General features: G+C 39.9%; 2 protein-coding genes across 2 annotated transcripts in view; one reads left to right on the forward strand and one right to left on the reverse strand.

The window, feature by feature from the left end:
* The window catches only part of LOC138917612 (SH3 domain-binding protein 1-like), a 37,928-nt gene that overhangs the window by 3,040 nt on the left and 11,217 nt on the right, over positions 1-23,671 (reverse strand). The window contains exon 4 of the mRNA XM_070234842.1: positions 4,618-4,661. The gene's annotated coding sequence lies outside the window, so the exon portion shown is untranslated. The remainder of the gene's footprint in view (positions 1-4,617; positions 4,662-23,671) is intronic.
* SULT6B1 (sulfotransferase family 6B member 1) lies at positions 2,559-21,039 on the forward strand. Its single transcript, XM_001499879.6, has 7 exons — positions 2,559-2,757; positions 4,224-4,336; positions 8,480-8,569; positions 11,738-11,864; positions 15,531-15,625; positions 18,334-18,490; positions 20,824-21,039. The coding sequence occupies exons 1-7, from the start codon at positions 2,559-2,561 to the stop codon at positions 20,952-20,954; spliced, it is 912 nt and encodes a 303-aa protein (XP_001499929.4). The 3' UTR covers positions 20,955-21,039.

The following is a 23,671-nucleotide window of genomic DNA, read 5'->3' on the forward strand; positions in this document are numbered from 1 at the left end:
TGGGAATGTAGCCCAACTTATCCAAAGGAAAAACCATTGTATACATTTGATATAGTGTTTGTCTCAAACGCTGTTATTAAATAAAATGTTCAAAAATCCAGGGAATTTATTTCCCTTGTGGTCACAAAAATCTCCCTCCTCAGAAGGAGCCTTTTTTTCAGTGAAAATTCCCGTGGTCTTGTTTCTCATAGCAGATAAAGAAGCACCAAGAACACAGTGGCACTAACAACCAAACCCAGGACCTCTAAGAGAGATCTTGGTGTGACTGTCTTTTTGCCAGAGGACTGGGCTGCACTGCCCGCATTCCAACCCCAGCTCCTTGAACCATCGACTCTCCTCACCCCTGTAAAGCTCCAATTAACCTACCTGTAAAATGGTAGTGTAGGGGAGGAAGGCATTTCCTCTACCCTCTAGGTTCTTCCGGCTGGTCTAAGAATTAAATCGACATGAGACAGAATAACAGGGGAAAATCAAAGTTTAATAACATGTCTACATGGGAGAGACTCAGGAAAACTGAGTAACTCACCAAAATGGCCAAAGCCACCACCTTAAATACCATCTCCATTTAAAGACAAGGGGGATGTTGGGGGTAGTAGTTTTGCATTTCAAAGGGGAGGAAGGCAATTCACATGGAGATGGAAAAGCAAATGTTTGATAAACAAATGTTTGCCATGCCTTGCAAAGACAATGGCACATGGAGAGGATTGGATCAAATGGGCCTTGCTAGATTGCTCCCTGTTTACCACACCTGGTTCATGTTATACTATAGTTACCTATGGTGATAGCTCCTTGCTAGAACAGGCCTTCTATCTTAAACTATTTTAGGCAGTCAGGGGGAAGGTCAAAGTTTCTTCCTGAGTCTTTTGTTCTTAAAAATAAGCCAAAGAGACACATTTTGTGGTGGCAAATCTGATCCCCCACAGTGATTTCATAGGACTGTTGTGAAGTTACATTAAATCATCCATGTAATCTTTCCAGCCTGGCAGGATGTGTGGTACATACAAGTGATCAATAATGTTAGCTATTATTTAACCCATATACGAATGCCTGCAGCAGCTAGGTAACTATGCATAACTAGGAGTTAACTTATTAAGTGTTAGCATTAGTCTAGAGAAAGGTAAATATAGTTTTAAAAAAAACTATGTTCCTAGAGTTAGAGGAAAAAAATCGAAGAAGATTAAGGAGAATAACATGGAGAAGAGAATGGGAGACAAAGAAGAAGAAAAGCTCAGTATATGTTTAGGGAAACTTGACTTAAGAAGAAGTCGAAGAGAGCAAATTTTGACTCAGAAAGAATCCTAGATAGGATACAGGCTAAATTACTGTAACAAAGAGACTGCGAAAATCTAGTAGCTACAACAACGTAGATAATTGCACCATTTCACACACAGCTCAGAAGGAGGTTTGTTATATGCAGGGTGGGTCAGGGGAGGGGGGTGACTCTATTTCACCAGGTGGTCAAGCAGGCCCGGTTGTCTCTATCTTATTGGTCTACCATCCCCTAGAGTGCTGTTTTTCTTGGAAGTACCAAGCCTGGCTGGCCAGCATCATGTCTGTCCTCCAGGTGTGGGAAAGAGGATAGAGAAGAATTAGAGAGGAAACAACTTCCTGTGTTGAGGACATAACTCTGAAGTTGCAGGCATTACTTCTGCTCACCTCCCCCCAGCCCCAGGGCCCCAGCAAGCTGCAAAGGAGGTGGGAATGTAGCCCGATTTATCCAAAGGAAAAAGAAGAGAGTGGCTACGGGGAAAGACTGTGCCGCAGAGAGTGAGCATCTCACTCTAGAGACAGTGACCAGCAGAGAATGAACTCAGGACAGGAGACACCATCACATTGTGAGTTTCCCTTGACAAAGCAGCTCCCTTCTATGAACCATACAACTGTTGTTAAATGGGTCAGGAAGAGCAGCTGTCATTATCCCCATTCTACACGGACTTTTGAAGGTGTATTATGAGCTCAGAATCACACAACCAGTAAGTAGTAGAGCCAAGACTCAAACTCAGGTCTTCAGACTTCTAAGTCCATGAGCCAGTAACTGACGGAGCCGAGCCTGGTGCCTAGGGTTGCCTCCAAACGCCAGGCTCCTTCCCGCCCCACTGAATCGCCTCGCACTCCCATTGCTCCCTTGTCACCTCATGGAGGATGTGTGTGTAAAGCTATCAACCAAGGAGAGAGGCTTCATTCTGTGAACTGCTTTTTGCTAATAGGAAAATTGTATGCCTGATTCAACTAAATAACTATTTATTAGCTATTTAATATCTATTTTCATCTAATAAGAGATTCTATTCTTGCCTTCTTTAGGAAGGTTGCCCACAATGGTAACATAATCAACCTTGGGGTAATAGTCTCTGATCCTCAGACTGTTTTGCACCTGCGGGTTGCCTTTTGTCAGATGAGGGGATGTAAAAGGACAGGGAGGGTGGGGCGGGGGGATGAGAATTAAATTTCTTTCTCATGTGAATGGGAGGAGCCCTTAATTCCACCTCCTGAAAAACTCCATTCAAAGCTATCGCTGCCCCTGGACAACCACAGAGCAGGTCCGTTAGCAGGGAGCCAGCATGGCCAACAAGTCCAAGTTTATTGACTACATCGATGAAGCTCTGGAAAAATCCAAAGAAACTGCACTTTCTCGCTTGTTTTTCACCTATCAGGGGATTCCTTACCCGATCACCATGTGTACCTCAGAAACTTTCCAAGCCTTGGACACCTTTGAAGCCAGAAGCGATGACATAGTGCTAGCATCTTATCCCAAGTGTGGTAAATACCCAATCATTTTCTACCAGGGCACTTTTTCATAGTGAGTGGGTGGGGCAGGGCTCCAGGCAAAGGTGGGAGCAGGGCAGCTCATCTCCTCATGAAGCTCGCCAGGAACCAGTGGGGAGGGTGGCCAAGATGGTTAAGAACACAGCTTGTAAAATCAGTAACTAGAACTACTAGATTTAGAAACCCCAGTGTCTGAGGGAGGAGGTCTGTGTGAATAGAACACGATGGATGAGGGATGGAGGAGATGCATTGTGGGGCTGGCAGACAGAAACGTGAAGGCGGGAAAGTCCAGTGGCCATTGAGCACTGAGTGTAGTAGAGATTTTCGTCTTGATTTTTTCTTTCTGCTTTTTCTCCTCAAGTCCCCCCAGTACATAGTTGTATATATTTTAGTTGTGGGTCCTTCTAGTTGTGGCATGTGGGACACTGCCTCAGCATGGCCTGATGAGTGGTGCCAAGTCCGCACCCAGGATCCAAACCAGTGAAACCCTGGGCCACCGAAGCGGAGCCCACAAACTTAACCACTTGGCCACGGGGCCGGCCCCTTATCTTGATTTTTGACTGAAGACAAAAGCATGGCCACATCTATAATTTACATGATGATTTCCATGTAATAGATTATTTTTCAGGATCAAACATCAATCCTCCAGTTTCTCAAACAGTTTTACAATGTTTGTTCACTAGTGGAGGATAAGACATTAAGAATTTAAATTCTCCTATTTTACACTATTTTTGATGTTTTTATTTATTTATTTATTCATTTTTTGAGGAAGATTAGCCCTGAGCTAACATCTGCCACCAACCCCCTTTTTGCTGAGGAAGACTGGCCCTGAGCCACCATCCATGCCCATCTTCCTCTACTTTATATGTGGGACACCGGCCACAGCATGGCTTGCCAAGCAGTGCCGTTTATGCGCCCATGATCAGAACCTGCAAACCCCAGGCCCATGGAGCAGAAAGTGCAAACTTAACGGCTGCGCCACCGGGCGGGCCCCTGATGTTTTTAACTATTTCATCTCTAAGTGTTTATTAAAGCAAACATTTAATATTTTTCCTTCTCTTAATTGAGGCTGGGTTTTTATAAAATCAAAATTATCCTCCCCTTAAAAAAATTCATTAATTTAAGGTAAAATAATACATGATAAATAAGAAACAATAATTCCTATAGCATAATCTTGTTATATAAGGAACATATTCTACGTTCAAAAAGAAGTATTGTCTCTTGTTAAAGAAGAGATCTGAGAAATAAGTTAACTTGAGTTTTATACCAACGTAAGTAAAGGCTGTTTTGCACAAAACTGTTTCCTTCCATAGCCCAGGTTATTCTGAATGCAGAAGAACCAATTGTGCACATGAGAGAATGGTCTAGATTTTAATTTTTGTGATGTGTATGCTGAAGTAACATGCCTTTGTTATATCAAGGCTCTGTAATGAGCTTTGATTCTCTAATTTTTCTTATAGGTTCCAATTGGATCCTCCACATCATTAGTGAATCAATATTTGCTGATTCTAAAAAAAAGTATGAATATCCAGAATTCCCAGTTCTTGAATGTGGGGACCCAGAAAAATATCAGGTTAGTACAAAGAAGCCTTTAAACCCATAGCAAATTATCACAGAAAGATTTCTTCCATTCTGGGGATTTTTTAGTTTTGAGTTCAGAAAATACAACATTAATAATTATCACAATTTACTGTTGTGCTTACTGTATAATCTCAGCACTTTTCAGAGATTATCTCATTTTATCACAAAATAAACCATTTACAGCACTTATCACCATTTTACAGAAGATAAAACTGTTAGAGACCTGCCCAGGGTCAAGGAGTAATAAATGGCAGGGCCAAAACTTGAACCCACCTTTTCTGATTTGAGCTTCTCAACCTCTACGCTGTATAGCCGGCCTATTTAAAAAAAAAAAAAAAATAGGAGGCTGAGAAAGTAAGCTGAGAAACCTGAGGAAACGAACTAAAACCAAAAAATCTTTACCTCTGAAGACACAGACACAGGCAAGATTCTCGAGGAGGGTTACTCTAAGGCCTAGATCATGTTGGCCTGAGTCTGTGTCAGCAGTCCCCAGGCTTTTCCCAATGAGACACGACGTTTGCTTTCCCTGTCTCAGGGATGGGAAGGGATCAAGGAGTAGCGGAGAGAGTAAGTCACCGATGTGTGTGAAGGCTGTAAAAGGTCATCCTACCTGTTACTACTCACCTTATCAATATAACTAGCTGGGTTTGGGGGTGAGACAGGATGTTCTGCTCCCTGCCCTGGGAAGGCAAGAAAAGCGCGGGAGGGAGATCCGCCTCAGGACCTTAGTGCTTGGAGAGAACAGATGAGAGGAGCACCACGGCCACTCCACCCCGCAAATGCATGCGGGAAAGGAAGACTGCAACCCAGGGTAAGCACCGCCTCAGCGAACTGTCAGGAGTGTTCACCACCAAGACTCCCGCCAGGCAGACAGAAGAACTCAGTGACTAAGATCAAAGTCACTGAATTGGGACTCAGGAAACAGTTTCTGGAAAGCAAGTGAGACTCTTGGCATGATAACAAATACAAACTTAGAAGTTGGATCCTGGTGGAAGGAAACCTGGTGCCATGGATTGGACCAACGTAACAGAAAAACACCCTGTGAATGAGGTGCTCAGGGACTCAGGGGAGGGAACAGTGGGGAGGCAAGTGCTGAATCCTGGATCTGGGTGGCTGCAACCTCAGCAGGCATCAGAGGGGCTGGCAGTCCCATCAGGGCCTGGAGTGTCATAAGCACACCAGATGCAGTCTGCATCAGGACAGGCCCAGGACGAGCGGACAGGAGTTTTAAGAAGCTTTTTCCTAGGTAAGAAATGAGTGGGCTAATGAAAAGCCCTATTGATTTCTGCTATGCAGCCTGTTGTGTAACTTTTTCTCTAAAGACAGTGTTTAGCATCACCTTTAAAAATGATGCTAACATTTGTCCAGCTTTCCAGCTTCTCATTTGAAAATGTATGACATTTATATTATCACTCACCTAACCAATATAACCACTACTATTGTATTTGCCGGTGGTGTTACTTAGCACTGAGATAAAAGGGTTTCTCTTTTGATTGAAATAGGGTTGGCATGCTGGCTTATAAATGTTTACATTATTTATACGTTTGTTTCCCCAGGAAAGCCTATTTTAATTTCCAAACAAATGACCTCAAACAAAACTTTGTAACACAAACCATTTATGAGTAGGCAACTTCCCATGATATTGCTTACCGACAGCAGGAAGAAGTTTTACTCCTGATCATGATTTTGACCTGCCAGGACTTGACGCTGAGCTACGCACCCAGTGCTCCAGGAAACTGTCTCTTACCTCACGGAAAACCTGGTCCTCCTGTTCCTCATCCAGGTTTCTTTCTGTTTCACCAAGTACTTTGTGTGGATGTCAAGCAAAGCATCCCTCTGTCTTCAGGTCCTTGCATTCTAAATCTGAGCTCTAATTACGAAATCGAAAGCTAAGCTTCCTGCTAAGGGAATTTCGAGATTTAATAAAGAGATCTAGATGATTTGTAAGTCAGGGAAGTCTTCTAGAAGCATCTAAACTTGAAAATGTTCTACAAGGTGAGACATATGATGCTAGCTCTGGGGTTTCTGGAAAACGTTTTAACTCAGTATGGTATTTTGGGTTTTGAAGTATTTTCATATCTATAATTTATCAGAAACACATATTTTTTCTTCAGGCATTTAAAAAAAACATCTTCTGTATTTTCATTGTAGTTTCATCATACCTAGGAACAAAGATACTTTTCTATGTAATGTGCCTTTTGTTTTAAAATAGAAATCAGTGAGAAGATGAGCTGATATAATAGTTATTCATTTTACAGAAAACTTTGCTAAAATACACAGATTTTCTTAACATCTATCTATCTCTAGTCTTCACGTTGCTTACAGTTTGGCTATATCCCACATTTCCAGGAACATATTATATGCTTATCTAGTTTTGTTACCATTGACTCCCATTTTCCTCCTGGATGTGTTTCTAATCCTTTTAGGAACTGCACCACTTCTCCTATGTCCTTATGTGATTTCTGGCCCTGCCGTTGAGTGGAAACGGCACTCCATAACTTAATCTGAAAATTACCATTTGTGAGATTTTGCACAAAGCACTTAAAACCTCAAAGCCTGTTATTAAGCTCTAAAATGGGGATTACAATATTTCCCTGAAAAGATTGTTGTGAATGAATGTAAAAGTACCGCCAAAGCTAAAAAGCGCAATTTGACTAAATCACGTATTATGACTGCTAATCACCACTTGGACCCATATCATTGATTTAAATTGTTTTTATTTTTAAAACCTCACTTTTTTGCCCCTTTGCTTGAGTTGGGATCTCCACTAAGTTTTTACAGAACAATTGGCTAAAAAGTCTAAATATCATTTTATCAGTGAGTGACCTCTGAAAGCACAGAAAGGAATATTTGGACCTTAGCGCCCCACATAACATATACTAAAGGTCTGATTTTAAGATAAAACCCTGTATCCTCAGAAAATTAAGAATAGATCTACCATATGACCCAGCCATCCCACTGCTGGGTATTTATCCAAAGAACTTGAAAACACAAAGGCATAAAGATACCTGCACCCCTATGTTCACTGCAGCATTATTCACAATAGCCAAGACATGGAAGCAACCTAGGTGCCCATCAAGGGACGAATGGATAAAGAAGATGTGGTATTTATGCACAATGGAATACTACTCAGCCATCAGAAATTATGAAATCCGACCATTTATGACAACATGGATGGACCTTGAGGGTATTATGCTGAGTGAAATTAGTCAGAGGGAGAAAGTCAAATACCGTATGATCTCACTCATAAGTAGAAGATAAAAACAATGACAAACAAACACATAGCAACGGAGACTGGATTGGTGGTTACCATGGGGGAAGGGAGGGAGAGCAAAAGGGGTGATTAGGCTCACAGGTGAGGGGATGGACTATAATTAGTTTTTGGGTGGTGAACATGATGTAATCTACACAGAATTCGAAATATATTATGATGTACATCTGAAAGCTATATAATGTTATAATCCAATGTTACTGCAATGAAAACAAATGAAATTATAAAAAAAAAAAGATGAAACCCTTAACCCTGGCAGATTACACAGGTAACTTTATTTTTAAAATTATCAGTAGAAGTAGATTACAAAAAAAGAATAGTCACCAACTCCTTATACCGACAAGAATCTCTTCTGTAAACTATTTCTCAGATACTTAAGTGGCCCTGAGCACTTTCAGGCTCGGTTGCAATAGTCGATTACATGGAGTTGGTAAAAACAAACCAAACCAAACAAAACCTAGGTGTTAAAAATGGACTTGGAGGAGCTATGGAAAGACTTAAATATTCCTGTCAAAGACTTTGAATATAGAAGAGATCACAATTACGTGCAGGAGTGGACTGCAGACTATGAGCTGTCTTGAATAAAATGAACTTGGTATGATTGTGGGAAAAGGTAAATTTTTCAAGAAACGGTATGCGGGATCCAACAAGGACGTTCAAAGGGAAGATTTTAATTGTTTATTTATTTAGGATTCTCCATTCCTGATCCCCACAAAGTAAGAAAGTAGAAATAAAGAAAAATAGGAGGAGGAAGAGGAGAAACAGCACTCATAATGCTTGAAATTACCATTCAGATACTAAACTTAGGAGTGATTCATCACACACACACACACATGGTTTCACCTTATTGTGTATATTTTTAAGAGAATGAAACTGCTTCCATCACCAAGGATTTTGGCAACTCACCTCCATTATGATAAATTACCTGGCTCCATCTTCAAGAATAAAGCCAAGGTGAGTGTCCCTTCCTACTGGTATTTCAGTGTGAAGTTTTTAATGTATAGATAATTGGCTTTCTGAGCTTTATGATGAGCTTGCTACTCATCACGGAATTTTAATACACGAAGTGTGAGATTTAGTATTTCTTTTGTTGTCGTTTCTTTCTTCAGATATATTTGCTATAGTTGCATTCAAATCAAATGCATTTTCAGCCAGGATACAAAACATATACATAAAGTAGAACATATTTTAAAATCAGTTTTATAGTGAATAGATTTCAAAATCCTACTTGTATATTTAGAGTGTTTAACAAAAAAATACAAACTAAGAAAATGAGCAAAAAAATGGTTCTTTCTGGTAAGCCCCCCCCCTTTTTTTTTTTGCTGAGGAAGATTTGCCCTGAGCTAACATCTGTTGCCAATCTTCCTCTATTTTGTATGTGGGTTGCCACCACAGCACAGCTGGTGATGAGTGGTATAGGTCCATGCCCAGGAACTGAATCTGAGCCACCAAAGCAGAATGCGCCAAACTTAACCACTAGGTCACAGGGCTGGCCCCTCTAGTGAGTGCTATTTACCTGAGGTCTCAGAAAATTTTTTTTCTGAATTTCACATGTAATAGTAAACTTCACGTCAAGAATATTTAACTATAGGTGCTTTGGGTACTCTTATTTGTTTAAAAATTTTGTTTCATTAATCAGAATTGATCTATTCTCATAATTATTAGTTTTTACCCAATGCTTTTTGTTTTCACCTGGTCTCCCCTTCATTCCTTATTTCTTCATGCCTCTTTTCTCTGTCTCAGGAGAAAAAGATAAGAATTAATTAAATGAAGATTTATACTCTTGAATACCACAAAAAAGAAGGGGAGGATAATACAGTAATAGCAAAGAAAGACGAAGGAAGAAAACAGTTAAGTTACAAGAGGTAGGAGGGAAAATAATGGAGGAGGAAAGGAAGAGTTGGAGAGAAATCACTAGGGAAGTGGAGGCTTAGAATTATTGGCCTTGTGGCCACAGCACAAGAATCCTAGGAGCTTAGAATTGGAAAATACTTCGAGATTGTCTACTCTAATCCACATTAGGTGTTTGAATTCCACCACGTGGCTGTCTGGACTATGACTGAGCACCTCCAGTCATAAGGAACTCCTCTACCCGCAACGAGCTTTAGACAGCTCTGTTAAACAGTCTTTATGTTGCAAATCTCCCAAATCAGAGACGTCACTTTAACATATAATTTCTCCAGTTTAATGCAGTTAAATATAATCACAAATCTAGGTGACCCTCTTTTTCCCCTTAATTATTCCATAAGAAACAGAGCTAAGGTACTTTATAAAGCATTTGGATTTGAAGCATGCAGGCTCTTGAACAGAGTTTCACTTTCACAAGAATACAAGGGCAAGAGAAGAGTGACAGAGCCGAGGAAAGAGGTTGATGCTGGGGACCTGTCCACACTCCAGCCAGCTGGCCCTCCCCCTTCAAACACGTGTCTTTGTAATATAAATTTCTATGAGCCAGGGCGACTAATGAGTGGTAATCAGAGCCCCGAATACAACCCCCTCAAGTGACAGGAATCTGCTCTATTCGGATGGGGGCAGAGGTGAGTTTTAGCCTGAACAAAAGACACAGACCCAGGGCATTTCTCTCTATTCAATTTTATCCTGTTAGCATTAGTTCCTATCTTTAGACTGATAAGTGTTTTGAAATCCTGATTCCCTCTCAGTTTCATGTCGTCTACAAATTTGATAAATACAGTTTCCATATCTTTTCCTAAATCACTCATTAAAATGTTGATGATGGCCCAGTCAGGAGTGTGGAAATGCCATTAAAAATCTCCAGGTAGGTTTATGTTGATTATTTGGCCTCCTTTGCACATGAGCACTGCATCAGTGTTATAGGCCTAATTGCTCCTGCTTCTGGCATACATTTTGCAGAAGAAATCGTCAGCAGCAAATCTACTAATACAGAAACCACGGCCAAGAAAAACCTGGTGCGAGCCGGAAGCAACTTGTTCTTAGAAGACTCATGTTGCCCCCTGGTGGTTACTGCTTCCTCTTTTATCAAATCATATATTTAGTCAATTCTAGAAACCTCTCCTAAATGGAGGTCAACGTCACAAATCTGTACTCAGCAAAACGCATGTCTTCCTCCTTTCCAAAAGTGAAATGATGGCTGCGTGTTTCTAATCCTCTAAACTTCTTGTGCGTTATCTCAGCTTCCTCAGAGGTCACTAACAGTCCTCAGTGACGTATTCTCCAATTTCCTCGGTTCTTGAAATAGAAACCAGAAGCCCTAAACTCACTTGGAGCAGCCAGGTGGTCTCCCGCAATCTTTTAGTTCTCTTGGGTTTCAGTTTGCTCTTCCTAATGTTTATTTCACACTTCTCATTTGGAAGAATGAATTCATTCCTCATCAGAGAAGACAGACATAACGTGGGAATTCAGAGGTTCTGCTTCCTCTGCGTCACCCATTGCACTTCGGCCCCAGAGAGCAGGCCGGCCACTCTTTGATCTTCTCCCACCAAACTCTAAACATTATCTTCCTTGTCCTTAACATTATTTTGCTGTTTTACTTTATTTGGTGGTTTACCCTTTCAGATCACACTCTTGTCACTACTCTAAGGAGCTCGCTCTTTTTTCTTTTTTTACATCTTCTCCACATGCCTTTTTACTGTTTAAATGCATTAGCAAAAGTTTTCTGCTACCACATCAATCTTTTTCTTTTTTTTGAGGAAGATTAGCCCTGAGCTAACTACTGCCAATCTTCCTCTTTTTGCTGAGGAGGACCGGCCCTGAGCTAACATCCATGCCCATCTTCCTCTACTGTATATGTGGGATGCCTACCACAGCATGGCTTGCCAAGTGATGTCATGTCCGCACCCGGGAACCGAACCGGCAAACCCCTGGCCGCCGAGAAGTAGAACGTGCAAACTTAACCGAACTTAACCACTGTACCACTGGGCCAGCTCCCTACACATCAGTCTTTTTAAATTCTTTTTTCCTCCTCTCTCTCCAGCCTTCCCCCTTTGCCGTCTCTTGTTCCTCAATTTCTTACTGTCATTCTTTCTCTACATATTAACAAAATTAGGTAGTACACAAGAGGACACAATGCTATTGCTCAGCCTTTCACTTTTCCAAAGTTCAAAACACACACCTAAATAAATTAACTTGATTTTCTCTCCCTAGATATTGGTGATATTTCGAAATCCTAAAGATACGGCAGCATCTTTTTTCCATTTCCACAATGATGTCCCTGATATTCCAAGCTATAGCTCTTGGGATGAATTCTTCAGACAATTCATGAAAGGACAAGGTATGGCTGTTGGTAAAAAAATTCTTCTTACTTCAACAGATGACCACATAAATATGAAATTCAAATGTGTTTTAGGAGAAAGAACGAAAGAAGATTAAGGTGGATCCAGGAACCAAAAAGTTGCTTTTAAATGAAGTTTTATAGCACCACTACTTCTCTGCATCAAAAAATGTATTACTGTGTTTAAAAATAACTTGGACAATTCATATGTTGACAATGAATACGGAGTGGCCATAGAACAGACATGGGACAAAGACGCCATATAGAGTGATGTAGAAAAGCATTTCTAGTTTATTTCCACTAAGTCTCTGTATAACACAGTGATAAAAACCAAAAAAAGATAAAATCATGACACTGAGCAACCTGACCTAAGATATTTGTTTACCAGAAAGGAAATAAGCTTTCTTAGATCGCATTTACCTCTGCCTTTTGATAACTACAATTTTAGAAGTGCCTACAAATGCTCCAGGTACTAAACCAGGTGTTGTATACGCATGATTTCATTTAATACCACAGCAAACTATGAGTAAGGCAGCATCAACCCCACTGCACAGATGAGGAAACTAACCAAAAAACTTCAATCACTTGCCAACAGTCCCACGGCTTGTAAGCAGCAGTGACTCCACTTCCATGGGTGCAGTGGCCTGAGATTAATAAACGCCCCCTTTACTCATGGCCCTCTTGAGTCTCCACAGGGTAGTAAAAGGAAGAATTAATGCCAGATGAGCCCAGAGGAGAAATTGTTGCCAGGTCCCTCTAACAGGACCACTTTTAAAGGTGATCAGCACAGCAATGCCACACCATCCCACATGCACGGACACTGGGTACAGCACTGGCTCCTCAGCAAAGACTGAAAATTGAGATTGGGCTGTAGAGAGAAAAACAGTGCACAGAAGGTGCTTATGAAGCACCATTAAGAAAGCTTTGGTTTGTCTGGTAGCCACTCACTAAGACTGGATGGAAGCAGTTAAGGCAAGTCTGCAACATTCCCCAACTGAAAACACAAGAGCACATTCAATAATGAGAAAGCTGTCATCAACGGGATGATTTATTTTTGGGAAATCCTTTTTGCCCTAGCCATCCTTTTAGCCTAATTATTTGATTGATAAGATGTGGCAGTGATAACTCAGATGGCGTTTCTGCCTTGCAAACTTGTTCAATTCACCTTATGAAGGCAGCTGAATGTACCAGAACACCTATAGCGTCTGGAATGAGAAGGCCTGGATTGGGGTTCATCACTTCTTATTTTATATTAGTAATTAATATTAGATGGAATGAAATAGCTACCACTTCTTGAGCAGTTACTTGATGCTAGATGCTACTTGCTATGTCCAGCACACGTTATTTAATTTTGATTCTCCTAAGAACCCTAGGAGGATAATACTATCATTATCCCGATTTTATGAAGAGGAAATAGAGATATAAAAGTCACACAGCCATTAAGTAGCAGAGCTAGAAATTAAACTCAGGTTCAAATCACTCACTGCCTGGGCGATTCTGAGCAAGACGTTTGACCTCTCTGAACTCTGGCTTCCTTCCTTGTAAAGTGAAGATAAGAATACCTGACCTACAGGAGGTAAGACAACAGCATTTTGTTTGGCAAAACTAGCTCTGGTGTCAGACTGACTTTGAAAAACGGCAATATCCATAACTTTCTAACTGTGTGGCCTTAAAGTGGCTACTGAGCCTCTCTGAGAGATTTCTATTTCTGCATCAACAAAATGGGCATAAAAATTCTACCTATCACATTGGGTTGCTTTAAAGATTGAAGGATAAAATGTGTATGTACCAATTAATAGTACATTTGGAAGAGGAGAAAACCAGACCACAGTGGCCTAAACAGATTGGGTTTTATTTTTATCACCTAACAAGAAGTCCGAAGGTAGGCAACTGGTTCAGCAGCCCGGGATGTCAGGCCAGCCCCTGGGCCTCTCCCTCATGCTTTTGGCAAGATACTCTCAAGCTGGCTACCGTTTTGCCAAGGATTGCCTTCAGATCGTGAAGAAGGCTTATCAGAACAGCGACAGTTTTGCTAGAAACCTCCTAGCAGACCCCTGCTTGTGTCTCACTGGCCAGAACCACATTATGTGACCAATCACAGCTGTAAGGGAGGCAGCAAAGTGGGAAACAGAATTCTCATGATTGCCTTAGACCCAAATAATCAGGTTTGGTTAGCAACAAAGAAGGGGGGTGTATTGGATACTGGGTAGGAAACTTACAGTATTTACCACAACAAATAAAACATATAGAAACTGCCAGGCTCAAAGCAAGGACTTCATGATAAGGATAATAATAATAATAAATATGAGAAAATTATTATTATTAATGATATAATAATAATAGCTAAAATTTATGGAGTGGGTGCTATTGATCAGACACTGTTTTAAGCATTTGATATGTGTTAATTCATTTAAACCTCATAGCAACCCGATTTTACAGATGAAGAAACTAAGGTGCAAACATGTTTAGGGAGTTGCTCCAAGTTACACAGCTAGTGGGCAGCCCAGCTGATCAATGTCTAGACCTGCACTGTCCAGTATGGTAGCCACTAGCCACATGTGGCAATTGAGCGCTTGAAATGGACTAGAGCCATTGAAGAGCTTATTTAATTTAATTTAATTTAATTTAAATTTAAACTTAAAACAGATACTCAATTCACTGACTGGAAACTTTTCAGTAAGTTTGGTACGATTGAGTGTATGAATCTACTTTTTCTTTTTCTTTTTTTTTTTTGAGGAAGATTAGCCCTGGGCTAACTACTACCAGTCCTCCTCTTTTTGCTGAGGAAGACTGGCCCTGAGTTAACATCCATACCCATCTTCCTCTACTTTCTATGTGGGACGCCTACCACAGCATGGTGTGCCAAGCGGTGCCATGTCCGCACCCGGGATCTGAACCAGCGAACCCGGGGCCGCCGAAGTGGAATGTGCGCACTTAACCACTGCGCCACCGGGCCAGGCCCTGAATCTACTTTTTCAACCATAAGTTTTATGCAGTCTAGATACACATCTAGTATTTCTGATAAAAACTTAGCATTCAAATTGAGATTCTCTATAAGTGCAAAATACCCATTGGCTTTTGAACACTGAGAATATAAAAATAATAGGTAATGTTTTGTTAATAACTTTTATCTTGATTACATGCCTAAATGATAATATTTTTTGATATGTTAAGTAGAATAAAATATTAAAATTAATTCCACTAGTTTCTCCTTGCTTTTCTTAATGTGGCTATTAGAAAACTTAAAATTACAGATGTGGTGTGCACTCTTTTCTATTGGACAATGTTGGTCTAGATCACATTTGTCTCATCATTTCTTTCTTTTTGGCATATCTTTGTCAGTTTTCATGTACCGTTCACTATTTCTGAATTATTTTATTCACCTAAATAATCATGAATGTCTGTTAGTTTTTATCAAGCCACTTTTACAACTTGCCTAGTTGTGTTATTATTTATGAAGACTTGAAAATGAATATAAATTTGACAGTAGGGCTGGCTTATGCCTGTACTTTTCAAGCAGGGATCTGCAGTAACTTATAAACATCTTGTTTGGGCATATACACATATGTGCAGTTTATATTTTAGAGCATAAATTAACCATCTATCATTTTAATCTCAATTACTTAAAATTCTTTAAGAAGTTTTTTTTTTTCCTTGTGTTTTTAGTTTCCTGGGGAAGCTATTTTGATTTTGCAATTAATTGGAACAAACATCTGGATGATGAAAACGTTAAATTCATATTATATGAAGACCTGAAAGAGGTGAGATTATGGTTACTGATATTCTATAGCAAGATTATCATAAACTACAACATAGAGCACTTATTCATAACGTCTGATTGTATGAAAAAATATTGTATTCAATTTAAAAAAAAGAACATTCCAGATACGTGGTATAGTGCTAGGGGAAAAAATCCAAACAATGCGTAAGTGCTTAGGTTGTTTATTTAACAGAAATAAAATAATGCTTAGCAAAATTATTACTAACAGTGGCTGCTTTATTTTCCCTTTCTAATAGATAGTCCAAATTAGGAATGGAAAAGACATTAGGTAGGTCTCAATTGAGATTTACTGGAACATCCATTTGATTGTGAATTAATTTTTCCATATAATGGTTTTTTAATTGTTTGTTCACCAACATTTAGTGAGTGATTGCTCAGCATTGTTCAAGGACCTTGTGAGACATCAGTGAACAGACCAGACAAAGCTCCCTGCCCTGGAGAAGCTTACGTTCTAGCTGGAGAAGGCAGGGAGACAGAACAATAAATAACAAACACAATAAAAATTTAAAGGTACATAATATGCATGAAAAAAGAAACAGCATAGCTGATTAAGGAAAACTGGAAATGCCAGGGAGCGGGGGATGGTGATGCTGGACAAATCCCAGTAGAAATCAGGATGCTTGGGGAAAGCCTCATGGAGAGGATGTGGTTTGAGCAAAGATCTGAAGGAGATGAGGGAGTGAACCGACTGGTAACTGGGGTAAGAGCTTTCCAGGCAGAGGGAGTCAACTGGAGCAAAGGTAGGAGGTAGGAGCTCCTGGTATGATTAGGGGACAGGAAGGAGGCAGATGTGGCTGGGTCAAGAGAGATGAACCAGAGGAGACTAACCAATGAAGACAGAGGTAAGAGAGTGGGATAGGCTGGAGTACAAGGAATGGTGGGGCAGGCCATGGAAATTACTTTAGCTTTCACTCTGACTGAAATGGGAAGCCACTGTAGGATTCAAGCAGAAGAGCTCAAGATAAGAGTGGATGTGTTCTTAATAGGATCATTCTGGCTGGTATGTAAGAAAGAATTGGAGGAGCAAGGATAGTGCAGGGAAACCTGGGGGATGCTACTGCAGGGGTCCAGGCAAGAGAAGACGGTGGCTCAGACCAAAAGAGGCAGTGGATGTGATGAGAAGTGGTTGAATTCTGGATATACATTGAAGGAAGAACCAATAGGATTTGCAGCTGCTTGGATGGGAGAAAGAGTAGTGGGAGAAAAAGAGAAGTCAAATAATCCTCCAATATTATTGGCCTGACCAACTGGAAGGATTGAGTTGTTATTTGAGTAGGAGATGGCAGCAGGTGAAGCAGGATTGTGGGAGAGATCAGGCATCTGGTTTTGGACATGCTAAGTTTGAGATGTTTGTTAGTCATCCAAATGGAGAGGTCAAGTAGGCAGTTGGGTATAAAAGTCTTGAATGCCGAGAGTGTTCTGGGCTATAGATATAAAATTGCCACAAAAATGGCATTTAAAGTCATGAGATTATATACCTATGTATCTAAGTATATGGATAAAGAAAAGAAGACCAAGAACTGAGCCCTGGAGCCTTCCAATATAAAGAGTTTGGGGGAAAGAGGAGGAATCTGCAAAGGAGACTAAGGAGTGGCTTATGAGCTAGGAGGAAAACCAGAGCAATGGAAGCCCAGTGAAGAAAGTATATTAAAGAAAGGGAGTGTGTCAAATGGTCTCGAATTTAGTTGAGTTTTTAATACGAGTCTCCCCTGACATTCTTATCAAAGGAAAGTGTAATTGAATCCATCCCTTCTGTTTATAGGGTGCATTTATACAACAGGAAAGAACAGACTAATTTAGTCTTTTCTCCTTCTAGTCTAGAATAATGTTTCTAAAACTTGTGCTCGACGGAATGCCAGTGCTGCCCCAGATGTTAATAATTCTTTCTTGGGGGTTGGAAGGAGGCTGCCTGTTCAAATCGATTTAGGGACTGCTGGATTACCTACTCTGCTCCTTTGGGAGATTCACATTGCACATTGACATTAAAGATTGAGAGATCTTTAGGAGGAAAAAAAAAAAAGCTTTCCTTTATTTAACTCAAAGGATTCCAAACTTATCTGACCTCAACTCTTCACCCTTCCTTTTTTCTTCCCCCATGAAACATCTATAACCACCCTCAAGTATATAAGTGTTTTGTAGAATACAGTTTAAGAAATTGTTGTAGAAGATTCATGGATCTCCATTGGTCAGGGATGCTGGTGAAGGGGCTCATGATTTAGATAAAATGAATTTCAAGATTTCTTCTAGTTTTTCTGATTCTAAAAATTAGACTTTCTTGATGGAATTAAACTATTAGCTACAAATAGGATTCAGAAGAAAAGAGAATTCGAATGAACATGTACAAATACATTAATTTCCTCAGCTGGTTTAGACTGGTGCTTTTTTAATAAAATGAATATCATCTTAGGTAACATTCTAACTTACTAATTAAGGCTTACTGTCATTATTGATATCTTGGATGGTTCAACAAGAGTCACAAATTGAAACTACAAAGTAAAATCAGTACAGAATATCTTATAGGGATATCTCAAATATTTATACAGAAGTACCAAAGTCAGTCCAAAGAGACAGACAAACAGATGAATTAGAGAGTTAGGCTTAATAAATCCATTCTGTCTAAGAAGCCTGTCTTTCCTTGGGGTATAATTCCCATAGAAAGAAGATTATCATTTAAAATTATATTTTCAGAATCTGGCCGCTGGAATAAAACAAATTACTGAGTTCTTTGGATTCTCTCTAACTGGGGAGCAGATTCAAACTATCTCAGCCCAGAGCACCTTCCAGGCAATGAGAGCAAAGTCCCGGGAAACACACGGGGCGGTGGGCCCATTCCTCTTCCGCAAAGGTAAAGTTGCCTGGGTCGGGGGGACGTCCACCAATGCGCATGTAACAGGCAGTCCAAATAACTTTGTCTTAAATAAGACAGGGTTTTCTTTTTCTCTCCCTCAACAAGAAGTCTGGACACAGGCAGTTCAGAGCTGGAAGTGGCAGCTCCACAGTATTGTTTAGAACACTCAGTGCCTCTACCTTCCTGCCTGTCACCTTGTGAGGATAAAAGAGCAGCAAGAGCTCCACCATTACATTAAAATTAAAGGGTTATTTTTATTAAAATAAAAAGGGAAGGGCAAGAGACAGAGTCATGTGTATTTGCTGAGTGAGCCCCCTTTAAAGAACTCTGTGGGAAGCCTCACTCAGTGACTTCTCACATCAAGGTCACCTCGCACTGCACCATTAGCTGGGAAATGCGGTTTACGTGAGCATATTATTACCCACTTCAAATCAGGGGACGAAGGAGAAAATGAGTATTGGATAGGCAACTAGGTGTCTCTGCCAATGATGATTTTATTAAATTTCATTAAAGCAATGTATTTTTATTTTTATTTTTTGAGGAAGATTAGCCCTGAGCTAACATCTGCTGCCAATCCTCCTCTTTTTGCTGAGGAAGACTGGCCCTGAGCTAACATCTGTGCTCATCTTCCTTTACTTTATATGTGGGACGCCTACCTCAGCATGGCGTGCCAAGCAGTGCCATGTCCGCACCCAGGATCCAAACCGGTGAACCCCAGGCCGCCAAAGCAGAACATATGAACTTCACTACTGTGCCACCGGGCCAGCCCTGCAATGCACTTTCTTATGGAAATTATCACAATATAGATTAGGGATTGCCAAGTTTACTTTTTATTGCCTATATAATGAAATATAACATGATTTAGAGGCAGGACATATAACAGCAACAGCTATCATTTATTGGGCAGCTATTATGTGTTCGATACTTTGCTGGGTTTAAATTTTACTGCAAAAGGATATTAAATCCCTAACTTTACAAATGTGGGCACCAAAGCTCAGGGATATTAGTTAGTCCATTGTCGCAAAGTTAATAAACAATGGAGCCAGGATTTGAACATAGTTCTACTTGACGCTACTACACTTTTTCAGATGAAGATCCATTTCAAAAATGCACTGTGAATGGAACATTGAATGTAAGTCTGGCTTTGCTGTGATTCCTGACTTGAACCTTGATTTTTATGCTTTCTTTTATTAGCTTTAAGGAGGAGGAGAATAGACCCATCTATACATGTTAATGAAGTACTATTCAGAATAGAAAAATTCTAAAATAAAGTATTAATTTCAAAAATAATTTCAAAAATCTTCCTTGTAGAAAATTCAGAAAGCACAGAAAAATGTGAAAGTGCAAAATTATCCACATTTCTCCTGCCAGAGGCAGGTTTAACCTTTTGGCATATTTCTCTCAGCTTATTCTGTGATGTTTTACATAGTTGATGACATTTGTAAACACATTTGTGTTTTATTTTCTTCCCTTCGTATACCTAAGCATTTCCTCATGTAAGGAAACCCTCTTTATAAACATACATTTCAATGGATATGCAATAAGGAACTTACAACCTGAACCCCAAAATGAAAAGATTCTAAAGAAAGAAGTAATTTTCTTTTTAAAAACAAGTAAGAAAAACACATCCTAATCTCAGGTAAAATAATAACGTTTTGCAAACTTTTCAGTATCTGAGGTCTTAATCAAACCCTGCTGTAAAATGTTAACTTTTCAAGGGGTATTTAAAGTATTTAAAAGACTTCAGGGGCTGGCCCCATGGCTGAGTGGTTGGGTTCCCATGCTCCACTTTGGTGGCCTGGGGTTTCACCAGTTTGGATCCTGGGTACAGACATGGCACCACTCATCAGGCCATGCTGAGGTGGCATCCCACATGCCACAGCTGGAGAGACACACAACTGAAAATACACAACTGTGTACAGGGGGGCTTTGGGGAGAAAAATGGAAAATAGAATCTTTAGGTCTTTATAGAGGAAAGGAAAATGACTCTGTTGGGTAATAATGTGCCCACCTTAAAAAAATGCTTTAAGTTCCTAAAAGTGGAATTTTAGGTCCCAGGTATTGGAAGAGGGGTTAGGGATGGGAGATCATTGAGGCCAAGGGCCCCCTCAGTGATGTACAGAAAAATGTCACCCAGCACACCACAGATGGGGAAGCCCCAAAGGATATTGTTAATTTTACAAGAGAAATTACATTAGTTTTTAAGGCTGTCTAATTTTTTTCGTGTCCATTTTCACACTTCAAAGTGAAACACTGCACCAAAAAATGGTAAAATCAAGAAGAAATATTCTAACAGATGTCTGGGTCTACTGTTTTTTTGTGTGTTGTAGGTGAAGTTGGTGACTGGAAAAATCTGTTCACTGAAACTCAGAACCAGGAAATGGATGAAAAATTCAAAGAGCGCTTAGCAGGCACTTCCCTAGGAGCAAAGCTGAAGTATGAATCATATTGCCAGGCTTGATTCTGGTCAGTTCAGCAGGCCTGGATATTTTATTTTCCTTAATAATTATTGCATTTAAATAATTAAATAATAACGATCAAATAATGATAAGTAAATAACATTTAGATATAAATATTACAAATTTAGTAATAATGGTAACACCTGAAGTTTTGGGGCACAAACTTAAATTTGTTCACTTTTTGAGGAAAGGGCAGTTTACCTGTCCGAAAGGAATACTACTGTTAATGTGGTTTACTGGGTTTTTAACTTCTTTCATGCTCTGGGTGAGGATGCTATCAGAGACACATCTAAATTTGTGTTTGATTACAGATGAGACAGGCCTCTAAATGGTGCACAAGTTTTTTGTCCTCTCACAATAATTCCTCTCTTTCTCGCTATGGATCAAAGCACTTGTGATGGCTATCTCAAACTTGCTGCTGGGGGAAATTTAATTCCAACTCTGCACTGAGGGGAAATGAATAAACTCTATTCTAACTTGACTCAAGAAAAATATATTGCTCATCAACTCTGTATATGTCATTGCAATAGGCTCCATGGAAGCCCACTGTCAAGGGATTTTATATTTCTGTTTAACACAAGCTTTAATTCAAAGTGAAAGATTAGAGATTGTATTATTCTGGCATAAAGGCTTTTCCACCAGAGAGCCCCAAGTAGTCATGTAGAACTTAGAAGAGAAGCCAGAGAATATTCCGGAAAAAATCTCCTGTCGATCTGACAGCTCTCAACCTCTTAATAATCTTTCATATTTGCACTACTACTAGTTCCACTCTAAAACTAAGTTCTGTACAGTTAAGAACAGAACGATTCATAGAAAAGTTAAATAAAATTGCTTTGAGAAAGAGTATAGAACTACTATTCCTGGTAGTATGGTCGATTAGATAAACTGCAAACCCTTCCCTTAGCATGAGAGGCTGGATAAAAATTCTTAAAAATTATTTTAGTTGCATTGCTCAGCTCCCAATTAAGTAAGCAGACTCATTATGACAAAAACCAAAGAAGGAACAGAGAACTAGACCAAGTAAGAATCAGAGATGACAATGAGCTCCCATTCAGGGATCTGCAGTAACAAAAAAGTCATATGCCCAAGCCCATATGATTGGTTCAGGAGCAGACAAGAAGACCACACAAAATAGACAAATAGAACAAAATAGAGCTGCCAAAATGACCCATGAATGTAAAGAAAGTTCAACTATGACAGAAGTGGTATTGCATATCATGGGAAGAAATTAAACTCTTCAAAATTTCGTGCTGAGACAAGTGACTATGCTATAGAAGAAACAAAATCCGATCCTTACCTTACATCACTCACAATAGATTCCTTGTAAATCAAAAAACTATATGTCCAAAATGATTTGAAACCTTTAAGTTCTTAGAAACAAATACAAGATAATATTTTTATGATCATAGAGTAGGATTTATTAAACAAGAAACAAAAAAGCACAAAAAGGAAACAATTTATATTTTTGGGTACATTCAAATTTAAAATCTTTGTAAAACACTTTTGTTAAGAATGTGAAACCAGGAAAAGCAAAGTGGCACGTCAGAGTCTTGGAGAGGATACTCAGTAAATAAAAGACTGATATCTAGCGTATATAAAGAACAATTAAAAGCACTAGGTGAAAGAAAATACAACCCAATAGAACAAAAGTGTAAAGGATATAGACAGGCAATTTACAGAAGAGGAAACCCAAATGGCAAATAAATATGTAATGAAGATAATGCAGCAATCAGGAAAATATAGATTAAAATAAAGGTGAGAGACTTCCCCACCTGGCCAGGTAGGATTAGCTATTATGAGAACTACCCTCCCACCACAACCATCGGAAAACTAGATGAAATATATGAAATAATTGTTTTCAGACACTGGACAACAGGCAAGCCAACACTGGGATTCTTGAGAGAATGTAAACAATTCAAGTGTGCCCCATAACTGCCCCAGCTTGCTACCTGTAGGAAGTTCCAAGCTGCAGCACAGAGAAAGAGAGCCCAAACAGAGTACAAATGTCTCATTGGGTTGGTGTTTGAGATTGGAGGTCAGCAGGCTGAGGATTCTAGGATTTTCAGAGCAGAGTACTGGAGAAAATGAAGCTGCACAGAGAGAGAGAAACTCAAAGATCTGCAGAGGGAATCCCTTGACTCTTTGAGTGCACATGTGTGCATGCATGGAACAAAGCTCCACAAGGACAGTATAAATCTCCATCGAGACAGGGAAAGGACCCCTGGAAAGCCGTAAACCCAACAATTTTCCTGGACCTCATTCAGAGGTTGGAATAGTTTGTGTTCCCACCAGCCAATGTGAAGAGACCTTAATACTCAGGGCACTGATAGATTCCTCAGAATGGTCATATCTTACTAGTGATACTACTAAGCTGTCCCTAGAGTAAATTAGCCCTACACCCACATAACAAAAGTTAAAAGCAAGTCTGGAATCGAACTCAAGTAACTTAGCTGTTTGCCACTTGGGAAAAAAAAAACCTGTTGAGGACCAGCCCAGTCGCACAGCGGTTAAGCACACACATTCCGCTTTGGTGGCCCAGGGTTCACTGGTTCAGATCCCGGGTGCAGACATGGCACCACTTGGCAAGTCATGCTGTGGTAGGCGTCCTACATATAAAGTAGAGGAAGATGGGCATGGATGTTAGCTCAGGACCAGTCTTCCTCAGCAAAAAGAGGAGGATTGGCAGCAGTTAGCTCAGGGCTAATCTTCCTCAAAAAAA

This window comes from Equus caballus, chromosome 15, assembly GCF_041296265.1.
Source record: "Equus caballus isolate H_3958 breed thoroughbred chromosome 15, TB-T2T, whole genome shotgun sequence".
NCBI classification, from domain to species: domain Eukaryota; kingdom Metazoa; phylum Chordata; class Mammalia; order Perissodactyla; family Equidae; genus Equus; species Equus caballus.